We start from the raw sequence: 11,944 nt of genomic DNA on the forward strand, positions 1-11,944 counted from the left end.
CACCACAAGCACGCGTCGGAAATGTAACGCCCCTTACCATAATCGCTTCAGCTTTCAAAGTAAATATCAAGACAGTAAATAATGTTGTTAGTTTTACAATCATTTCAAGCCCGAAAGGGCAACAGAGTCGCATGACAGACACAGTGATGATGCAGTACACAAGCCCCGGTTAATATGTGGGGGCGTGTTACAACGAGCCGCTTTAGGTAGGCGTGGTTGACTCTTAACTTTTATAAAGAATATCTCTTTGGATTTGAGACTTTAGTCTTTGCAACTTTACAGATCTTCTTTATGCACCAAGAGCTTGTAACACTCCAAAGAGAAAGGAAAAATTGAAATCGCATCATATGACCCCTTTAAACAGATTGAACAGTAACATTTATATTGATTTTCTGACATTTAAATGGAAATCATTCAATATAATAATGTGTTCTATTATATTTTATTTTACAAATTAAAGTGTTAAAGTTATTAAATGTTTGATCCTGTTTACCTCTAATGGGAAATTGCATGACGGAGTTTATTCTTTCATCTGAAAGGCCTCAAGTCTTTGGTTAGTGACGTCTTGAATGAGCACTAGACAACAACAGACTTGATAGATTAATCCCATGTTATGTATTAGACAGCAGAAAATATTTTTAAAATTAATTTTTTATCTGAGAAAACAATTGGAATGGTTCTCTGAAAATTGTTAACTCACTGTCAAGCACTGTTCTTGCTACATATCTCTGTTCTAAAGTACTGGTGACTTCTTCCATCAGCCAAGGGAGGAATCCAGTCTCTATATCTGGAGCAGAGATAATGAACGTTCATTCACTAGACAGTAGACTGATCATTCATGTATTCATTCATTAAAGACCTTTTAAAATGAATTAATACAGAGATTAATTGACATGCTGGGACACTTGCCTCTCTGCACAGGGTCATAGAAGTAGCCACAATCCTTTAGATTGGAATAGACTGAGGGCAACAAGTCAGACAAATACTGCTGAGCAAATGCTCTCGCTGCAATTTTATCTGCTGTCTCCTTCTCTTTTTCCAGCACTGCCTTCTGCTGCTTTATCCGGTTCTCCTGCATTAAGGAAGCAATATTAAAAATATATTGACGCACAAGAAGCATTAGAACTCAGAAAATATTGTTTAAATCTCTTAGATCTCTGCTCAAACATAAGATCCAGAAATGCATTTGAATAAAATTAATTTTTAAGTAGAAATTATTTTTCAGATTCTGAATATAAATCAACAAAAAAGAGGTAATTACAGTATTTCGGGCAGAAAATCCAAATGTTCGGTTATCAATCATCGACCTCAAATATGGCTTATCAACTTTTAAATTCTGAATATGAATTGAGACAATGGAATGTTTTTACTTTTAAAAATATATATTTGTCTCACAAAAGGACCAGTTAAGTGAACTAAAAAAAGTTAAAACGTAATTAATATGGTGAAGATTTCGAATAAGTGTTTATGAGTTACAGAATCTGAAAAATAGAAAATAAATAAAAACAAAAACCATATAATTTACATAAAAAGACATTCCCAGGAGTCTTTGCATAACACATCGAATATAATGATATTTTTAATAATTTTTTTTGTTGTTATTGGTAATAGAGTTGTAACGGTGAGGAAATTTTCCCACCGGTTAATCGACGTGTGACAACACCGGTAATACCGGTATCACTGTGGGGGCGTTCCCTCTTTTCCTAGCTTTCCTTCGCTTTTAAATTTGGTAACATTAGGGTGTGTTGGGTAATGTTCATGTTTATTTAATCATTTTGAATGCGTGACTCTGATGGCGTCTTGACCATGTGCACTGTCTATATGTGAGTATTAGCCATGGCTTTTTGATTTACTGTTTATATTGTCATGGTGGTTATCAGTAAATACGTATTATGGTAAATCATTATAAAATAAATATGTAAATAAACACATTTTGCTAGTTTAAGATTAATATAAGTCCTAATCAGTTACACAGATATACAGTTACTTAAGTTACTTGCCAGAGTGTAAACTTAAAACCCTAAAAAAAAAAATCTATCTCAGACCATAACACACCTACCTATCTTAAACTTTGTACCAGTTCCATCTCCAACCACTAAATTGTGCTTCTATTTTCAGAAAACAAAATGGTTTTGTGGCCTGTTGCCATAGTCTTTACCTTTGACTTAATTAAAGCCGCAGTATCACTTGAAAACCTTGCTGTTTTTTGTTTTTTTTTGCTGAGCATCATGTCTTGTTTCTAGTAATTCTCACCTTCTCCACACGGAGGCGCCGTTCCCTCTCCTCCAGCCTCTGCACCTCCACCAGCTCAGCGTCACGGATCTCCTTGAACACCTGCTGCTGAGCCCTCAGGTTGGCCAGCTCCTCCTCCTCCAGCACTTCCAGCAATGCCTGCTCGATTGTCTTTCCCACCAACACCTGCAGCACGGGCTGGACCTCCACGTCGAAATCAAACAGCTACAGACAAGACACATGCAAGTCTTACCACTGGGAAATGATCGGCAGATTTTTTTTTTTTTTAGAATTAGTCATCTGCATAATTCATTTACGGATTTTATTAATTTGATTATACAGTATAATGCATTGATTCACTTTACTAAATGCAACAGGACTACAAATGTGATGAGCAGAGATATGGATGTGAGAACAGACAGATAACAGAAGGAAAAATATGCATGCAAAAACAGCCAGTTGAGAGCATCCATTCTGCACCTCTCCTTCTTCTATTTGTGTGGCTGCATCTCGTCCAGTTTTGGCAGGGATGAAGAGGGGAGTGGCTGGTTTGTCCAGGAACATGTCTGTTTGGCATTCCACACTGACGTCCTCTATGTGATCGCTCAGCTCTTCCAGATACATCTCTAAAATACACATCAGTGAGAGATTTCAGCACTTGATTTCTGAATTTCATCACAGTATTATCAGATGGAAAGATGCATGTCCATTCTTAGATTTACACTTATGCGCATGGTTTGGTTAGGTTGTGTTGCTTATAAAAAATGTTACACAATGAAAGTAGGCCAAGGTTCTTTTGGGGAGCTTTTTGCCACATTTTATTGACACACACAGAAGTTTAACATTTGGCTTAGTGCTGGGCGGTATACCGGTTCATACCGGTTTATTTTTGTTATGATATGAATTTTTAAAATACCGCAATACCGGTGTATGTCACTTAAACAACGTTCGGAACGCGACACTGTTTGAAAGGGGTCCCTTTTCACTGTTGCACTGTGTTGAGGGAACAGCTGTATGTGTTACTAAGCGTGAAAGTTCCGAAACTGAAGCTGTAGAACTAATAGAACGTGATGACACAGAAGAACTCATCCACAATATCCACATTGACCGCCACAAATATCCACCGCCCCCTGCCATCAGCTCCCACGTCTCACACACACACGAGCACGACTTTAGCACTAGATTTAGCAACTTTCAGACCCTTTTAGCGGCTTTTTTCCATCGAATATTCATACTGACAAACCTAGCGACTTTTTTGGATAAACCTTAGCTATGGTTCAGTTGGAAGATTTCGCCAGTGCTGTCGCGAGGTCACCTCTCTCGGCGTCTGTTCTGTGCAGTGAGCGGCAGAGAAGCAGTGCATTCAGTTGGCTGCACCACAGCCGACTCGTCAATAAATGAGTACAAAACAGGTTTAGTCACTATATAGTGTGGTATTTTTTAACAATATTCACTCATGACAGTAAAATAGGGCATTCTAAGTCAATATACTGCAGTATTTCCTCTCTCAATCAGTAGAAAATATGGTTAACACCCGGTCATGCATGAAAAAAAAAATACCGTTATGTACCGTGAAACCGGTATAATTTTAAAAAATACCGTGATATAAATTTTTGGTCATACCGCCCAGCACTAATTTGGCTCTGACTTTTTTCTGTAGGCCGACCTGGAAGTTAGTATCACCCTATAGGATTTGTCTGTTGGCTTTTGGATTCTTGAGGAAAATAAACTGAGTGACCAACAAAAGAATATGATTCTTACATGATTTGTTCATCATAATCTTCTGAATTTTAAAGCCTATATACAATTTCTAGAATTCGAAAGCTAGCTATAAACAAACTACATCATGATCACATGACTTCAACATCGCCACTATTAAGCTTCCAACAGCTTTAAAAAAAACAAAAAAACATTTTCCATGAAAGTTTGAGTTAGAATAGTTTGCAAGAGTGTGATTATAAACACAAGTGAGCTGTAAAAGCAGACTATTAAGTGGATGGATTTTCCTGTTTGGTGTGATGATGTTTAATGTCCCAAAACACCTCTGTAGTCTCATTTAGCCACTTGACAGCAACTGCCTTTTCAAGACAAGTAAAAGCTTTAAAAAAAAATCACATGGGAGTATAACTGATGTAGTTTATGTGTCAACCACAGACGTTATATATTTCAGGCATTTAACCAAAAAGTCATTCAAAAATCCATTGAGTTCAAGACTATGGAAATGGAGGTGCTAAAATAATAACTGATTTCTGGGTTTTGGCCTACAAAAATATGTAATCTGTGCAGCACTCTATTGTGCAAAATCGTTATACCTGTCTGCACATCTATGTTCATTCTGCCCTCTAGTGGTTCTGGTGTTTTCGGGCCAAACTGCTCCTTCAGTCGTTTTCTGGACAAAGCTTTTTTTCTGGCCTCCTGCTGTCTCAGGAACTCAACTGGATCGGGCTGAGATGTCTATTAAACATATTTATATTAATTTATATTCAATTCATGCATCAGCTGCGCTCTCATCACAGTACCATATGAGCAAACACTGTGTTATGTGTGGTTCGTAATATTAATGAGCTTTTGGCTGTCAGACTACACAAGCACACACAACTCTATCTGCTTATAAGAGAGTTTTCTAACCTATCTGTACTGGTACTCACAATGGGTAGGATATGTTGAGCGTATGTATTTCCTCTGACAACACGTCGGTCATACATGATGTTTCCATAACTGCTCTGTTCTTCATTTCTGCATACAGTGAAGATAAATTGTATAATAGATTAAAATAATCAGCATGTTGCATATTTTATCTATTAAAAAAGAAATCTCTTTTTTATTTATTCATTAGTAAAACGATGTGCAAACCGTCATGTACTTTAATAATATTAACATTAAGTGCCCAACCCTGATAAATTTGGTATCACATTATAAGCCCAAGACAAAAAAAAAAAAAAGGCTTACCAATGTAATCTTAGTTTTCTAGTAATTATTACAATTACTGTTACTGCAGTAAAACAGCGTTTCAGATTACGTTGTGTAAAAAGAGAGCTGAGAAAATAAATAAATAAATAATAAATCAATAAATCAGAAAGCTTATGTTTACCCGATGTTCACAGGACCGCTATAATGGACAAAATACATGGATTTGTCTAAGGACGTCAAATATCTAGGTAAATCTTAAATATATCAATCTATCAATGATATTTAACGTGTTTATATTGTTAATTGGCAAAAGATGTCAGCTGAAGCGAGATGCGGTGTGTGACTCACAGCAGCGGAGCGTCTTGTCTGTATTTGGGGCGGTTGGGAACCGCACGCGGACGACTGGAGAACGTATAAACTCCGCTTTGCGTCTCGTGTTGCGTCTGTAAACTAGATGCCATTTTTCCTTTTAACTGTGATATCAAAAGCGTTACTGAAGCCCGAAATCATTAGCTTTTGGCTGTTGAGAGCTTCTGTAACTGTTGCAGTTGTTGTTGTTACCGTGGCGACTGTATCCAACAACTGTGGTCCGCTTTGTTTACTTCCGGTTTGGTTAGGCAGTTGTTTTAGTCTTCTGTGTGTATTCAAACCTATGGGAGCCCGTTTCCGCCACTGAATAAAAAATAAAAGAGGTAATTGCGACTTTTTATCTCACAATTCTGACCTTTTTTCACAGAATTGTGAGATATAAACTCGCAATTCTGAGAAATAAAGTCAGAACTGCGAGATATAAACTCGCAATTCTGAGAAATAAAGTCAGAACTGCGAGATATAAACTCGCAATTCTGAGAAATAAAGTCAGAACTGCGAGATATAAACTCGCAATTCTGAGAAATAAAGTCAGAACTGCGAGATATAAACTCACAATTCTGACTTTTTTTTTCGCAATTGCGAGTTTATATCTCTCAATTCTGACTTTTTTTCACAGAATTGTGAGATATAAACTCGCAATTCTGAGAACATATCAGTCTTTTTCCCCCCTCAAAATTGGACTTTAACTCGCAATTGCGAGTTTATTTCTCGCAATTCTGACTTTATAACTCGCAATTGCGAGTTTATATCTCTCAATTCTGAGAAAAAAATCAGAATTGTGAGATAAAAAGTCGCAGTTACCTTTTTTTTATTTTTTATTCAGTGGCGGAAACGGGCTTCCATACAAACCAGTATCTATCATACACGTTAAAATTGGTCATGTTTTCAAATGTAATACAACATTTTGGTTACACTATTTTAAGGTGTCCCTTCTTCTTCTTGTAGGATTTAATGGCGGTTGGCAAACCAACTTAAAAGGTGCATTCCCGCTACCTACTGGAAAGGAGTGTGAAGCGCACAATGAATAGGAACTTTAGGAACAAGAACTCTAAGGTGTCCCTATTAGGCCTGTGTAATTATAAGCTATCTAATTAAATGTAACAGTAGTTTACTGAACACTTCAGGCCGCTCTGTAGACCACAATGCAACACGACTATGACGTCATCGCGGATCGCGGATCGCGTTTAATTTATCACCACCCCAAACAACTATATATAAATTATTTTTATTTTACATTTATAACAGCCCAAGCATGCTGCACCAAACAAATTCGTAAGGGGAAACATGTAAACAATAAACCAACTCCATAGCGGATTCTAAGTGATCAAGGGCTTAGGACGTTCCAGTTCAGCTCATTCCAAGGGTTCTGCCAGTAGTGGGCACTCATGCAACGTAATCAATGAAGTACATCCGAGTAAACTAGACTGAGGGAAGTTAGCGAGTGAAGGGCATAAAAAAGTGAACTGGAACACAGCCCTTAGGCAGCCAACAGATGCACCGAGCAGCGCTGTCTTTGAGATGGTCCTCACTGCAGAACACAAGATCCAGGGGGCGAGGTTGGATCCAGATCTAACTCCTCCCACCTTACATATACCTAAACCTACCCGTCTCCACCCCCTGATCCCTAAACCCACCCATGTCCACCCCCTAGATGTGGATCCAACCCCACCCCCTGGATCTTTGTTCTGCAGTGAGGGGCTACTGCTGTCTTTAGGAACCACATTCACCCTTAAAGGGGTCATCGGATGCAAAATTCACTTTTACTTGTTGATTGAACTGAAATGTGTCTTGGCAGTGTCTGTACACAACCACCCTATAATGATAAAAATCCACCCGGTGCTTTTTTAAAAATCTCAATAAATCCGAACCCCTTTCTCATATCAAGCCGATCTCAGATTCTTGGCAGAATGACGTAGTTCTGCACAGGCCCCTCCCACGGTTGTTGATTGACAGTGGCGTCAGTCTTTGGTTTTATCACAGTTGGCCCTGAGTGAGCTGTCATCAGTCTGCCATTGTTTCGAAGGCGGAGCATGAGTAGACAAGAATATCTTCTAAGCGATTGAGGCGTTCTGTTGTTGGATGTAATAATGAATATAGCAGTCGTCATTTACACCCGACATCTGAGCCGTTGAAATGGATTACATTTGTTTCTGAAGGGAATGCGCCCCCGATCTACCTAAATGTGTATAAGTTTGCGCAAATCATCCAGCTTCACCTACAGAAGTGAGTATAAGTTTTTTTTTTTTTTTTTATGAATCTTTGCAAATCGCCTTTCCTAATAATGTGCTAGTTAGCAAGTTTCGCTAAAGTTTACAGTCTCTCAGAGAGCGGCTCAGAAGAGAGGGGCGGGGTGAGCAGAGCTCATTTGCATTTAAAGGAACATGCAACATAACTGCTTGCTATAAACAGAGCTGTTTTTGACAGGGTAAAATGGGTGTTGTTTTACACTACTATTGAGACATTTTAACCAAAGTATGTTATAGACTTTTCATTAAGACCCTACAGAATCATATCAAACTGTGGAAAATGGGCATCCGATGACCCCTTTAACAGATGCAAGGATAGTACGAGCCTATTGGACATTCAAACTAATGTTTTATTGTGATTATGAGATTGATCTGAAGAATAAATACTGTTTCAGATGCAGGTAATCACACTCGTTGAGTCAATCTCTCTCTCATAATACTCTACTATATAATACACTGCTTTTACTACAGTAATACAATAAGCTTTTAATGAAGCAACTCAATTTTCCTTCGTTACTAGTTCTAAAGTGACATTTTGGAATTAGTAATGGAGGCTTGGGCTCAGCTGTTAAACTGTCGCGTAAACTTTGCGGACACGTTTCACAGTAGGAATTTACCTCGAACTCACGACTAGACGCAGCGGGTTACCTGCTGACCAGAACAGGTTATGCTGGCATGTTATGGGGCGGCATAAGAGGGATTCTCTCTAATCAATTGAGATTTAGACTACTGGTTTATAGCAACCCCACCAACTCCGCCCTTCAGATTAATGATTGTTAATCACTGTTTGCACCTGCTATAAACCTTATAGCATAAAGAACAAAAATTAATTTCAAATTTTGTCATAACATAAAAAAACAATGAACTATTATGCAAGTCACATTAAAGGGGTCATATAATGCTTTTTTAAAGATCATTATTTTGTGTATTTGGTGTAACAGAATATGTTGACATGCTTTAATGTTCAAAAAACACATTATTTTTCAAATACTTTTTACTTGTATACGTTTTCTACAAAGTCCCTCCTTCCGACAAGCGCAGTCTGCTCTGATTGGGACGTAATAAACTCAGAACTGAAACTGTATCTTTGTGTTTTTGTCTTGATTCACTTCAATATGATGAAATAAATCACACCTAAACTGAATCTTGTATTAAACTCAGTGAAGAATCATGACGCAGTTTTGTGCAAGTTTGGTGCCATTATTGAGAGAGAGAGAGAGAGAGAGAGAGAGAGAGAGTGTGTGTGTGTGAGAGAGAGAGTGTGTGTGTGTGTGTGGGTACCTGGTATTCCCTACATTATCAAATGTCTCCTCAAGGATAGTAATACCAGTACATTTTGTCCTTGTGGAGACTTAAGGGTTGGAGTAAGGGGGATAGAAGGGATAGAAAATACAGTACAGTATAAAAATCAAGTCTATGGAATGTTCCTATAAAACATGTAAATACATGTGTTCAGTAACAAACCCGTAATTCTTTAAGAGTAGTAATCTCTGCAGCCACAGAAATATGCGTTTAAATAAAAACAAATTATAAATGCTTGCTAAACTCTTTAGTGTAATAAATCTTTAGTGTAAAACATCTTAACAACCAGTAGGGGGAGACAGGGAAACTGATGCATGTTTCTGCCTGTTGTGAACAAAACTAAACAGACAAATTTCTGGGGCACTTTCACTTGTGTACCTTGTATCACCGTATAATACGTTCAGAGTATTTATTTTTATCATCTTTTAAAGTATCATCTTTTAAAACCTTATATTGTCTTGGGTATTTTAACTCACATGGTATAGCATTATTCTTACACTCCCTAAATCAAATTAGAATTAAGAAGTTGAAATTTGTGACACAAGGAAGTGGTTTGGGGTTCTCAGTCTGAAAAAAAACAAGAGACCGATGCAAACAGAAATCATTTAGACACCGCAAATGTACACCAGTGATTAGCTCTTATTATAAACAACACTGTGGTCATGGTAAAACATGCCAAACATATGTCACTGAACAGGCACTGCAGTGCACATTTACTGTCTCGAGCATTATGCTGAAACATGAATTTTCAATAGATATATCATTTAATAATTTTGATTGAAAGAAGAAGGTCTGATTGCCATGCAGTGCTTTTTTATACATGTGAATATTGCTAAACAAGCTGTGGTGTGGTGTGCTTTTGTGTTTACATTCAAATGTTCTGTTCAGTTTAACAAATGTGTCATTTTGTAGCACTTTTAACATTATCAAATTATATTTGAACCAACATCTATAGTGAGCATAAGAGACTTTGGGGGGAACCAAGGCTTACAGCAGATGCCCAGAGATTTGGAAGAAAAAGGCTTGAATAACTCAATGGAAAAATAATTTCTAAGGGTACATTTACACGACACCATTTTCAAATAAAAATGGAAAACTTGTTATGCATTGTGCCTATTCGTTTACACGTCGACAGCGTTGGGGGACCTGTAAAATATAAAACACCCTCGCAAATTTATGAAAACAGTGACTTCATACGTGTGTGCAGACACATAGCACTTCTTTACAATGTGACATCGCCAACTACTGGCCTGGCATGCATAATACAGAATTTCATTTTTTTGTCATTTTCGTGGATCTGAGAAAAAGGGGCTCGAAAAAGAAATACCTTTCCGATTTCTGATCAATATGTGAACCTTCAGATAGTCAGAAATAGTACTATCAGAGATTGAAAAACACTTATATTATAAACTGTGTAATATATTTTGTTTTGTAAAATATAATGTCAATAACATTATATGAACTATTTGTATTTACATATTTTCTGTCACGATATTTTCTGTCATCTACATGATTTGTTCTCCCAAAATGTTTCTGTGAAGCACAAAAATGTATGAAATTAGCTCATAGTGTGCCAAATTATCAATTATAGAATATGGTGCTGAAGCAACAGGTCATTAAATGATGATAAAATTGTCATTGTTTAGTGAACTATTCCTTTAAGGAACTCTCTTTGCCATATTTAGAGGAATTGAGCCATCATGGGTAACCTCAACTTGATTACTTCAGCAGATCTCACAGTATTGGGGTTCCTGTTGGTTGCACGCTAAAATATTATTACATATATTTCTATATTTTTGCTGTCACTCTCATAACCATGACTGGTCCTCCCTCCATTACAAACATTTCCTACTTAAAGGGGTCATATGATGCTATTTTAAAGATCATTATTTTGTGTATTTGGTGTAACAGAATATGTTGACATGCTTTAATGTTCAAAAAACACATTATTTTTCAAATGAAAAATTGAAATCGCATCATATGACCCCTTTAATATTGATTATGCATACTTGTCCTGTTTTATCACATTACATAATTCCCTGCATGTGCGATCTGTTGTGTTTGAAGTTATGTGCAACTCTGTCATTCATTTTATTTTTAGAGCATCCTTTTTCAGTCATCGTAATTACTTTTAACATTGCCTGTTCAGACTATGTCATTGGTTTTGCGTGCTTTGTTTGAGAAATTCAATATCAATTTTCCCTATTTAGATTTGTTGGTAATCCAATACTTGTGTCGCTGAATAGTCACTAATTGGTTGTTAATTTAACTTTAAGCGTTAAAACATTCATTACCTAAAGCGCCCATTCATCACTGTATAATGGACACAGCAATGGCAACAGAGGGAGAACCACTGTGTTATGTAACTAAGAGACTCTGTCCATGAACACATGCTAGCATTCACAGTTTCATTATGTAACATTTATCTGTTGCTTTGTCTCTGTTAATGAATGTTTACTGGCTTGCATTGCCATGTTTATGGTCAATTTTGGAGAAGTCCTTAACCTGCTTGGCATTTTTACTTTACAAATATGTCACAAAATGTTTACTTCACTTGCTGATTCTGATTCTTCAATTCAAAAATGACTGTATATTATATAATAATATAAACCATGTAGTAGATAATGGTCTTCTTGTCATTGAATGGCAACTGATTCATATAGATTCTTATAAAATATATCTAGTTTTGTGTTTCACAGGAACAATAACCGCATACAATTTTGGAACAGCATGAGGGTGAGTAAATAAAGTTTTATTTTAAGGTGAAGTTCTCCTTTAATGGCTGCATATGTGTGCACGTTTCAGACATCTAAGAGGCTGATCAGAGCATTAGTACGTTCGATGCCTTGATAAGGATCTTCAGAAAATGTACCCACATTACC

At 37.0% G+C, this 11,944-nt stretch overlaps 1 protein-coding gene across 2 annotated transcripts in view; it reads right to left on the minus strand.

Moving 5' to 3' along the window:
• Window positions 1-5,768, minus strand: part of rsph3 (radial spoke head 3) — a 6,224-nt gene extending 456 nt beyond the window's left edge. The window contains exons 1-8 of one of the 2 annotated variants that reach the window (XM_016482465.1): window positions 5,491-5,768; window positions 4,881-4,968; window positions 4,545-4,686; window positions 2,713-2,858; window positions 2,254-2,457; window positions 910-1,072; window positions 701-787; window positions 494-576 (exon numbers count right to left, since the gene is read on the minus strand). In XM_016482465.1, the coding sequence (XP_016337951.1) occupies window positions 521-576; window positions 701-787; window positions 910-1,072; window positions 2,254-2,457; window positions 2,713-2,858; window positions 4,545-4,686; window positions 4,881-4,968; window positions 5,491-5,603 (999 nt within the window). In that variant the 5' untranslated portion in view covers window positions 5,604-5,768 and the 3' untranslated portion in view covers window positions 494-520. Of the gene's footprint in view, window positions 1-493; window positions 577-700; window positions 788-909; window positions 1,073-2,253; window positions 2,458-2,712; window positions 2,859-4,544; window positions 4,687-4,880; window positions 4,969-5,323; window positions 5,393-5,490 lie in introns of those variants that run through there. The other variant, XM_016482466.1, reaches the window with a different exon arrangement.
• Window positions 5,769-11,944: the final 6,176 nt, after the last annotated feature.

This window comes from Sinocyclocheilus anshuiensis, unplaced genomic scaffold (genome assembly GCF_001515605.1).
Source record: "Sinocyclocheilus anshuiensis isolate Anshui unplaced genomic scaffold, SAMN03320099.WGS_v1.1 scaffold617, whole genome shotgun sequence".
Lineage (NCBI taxonomy): Eukaryota > Metazoa > Chordata > Actinopteri > Cypriniformes > Cyprinidae > Sinocyclocheilus > Sinocyclocheilus anshuiensis.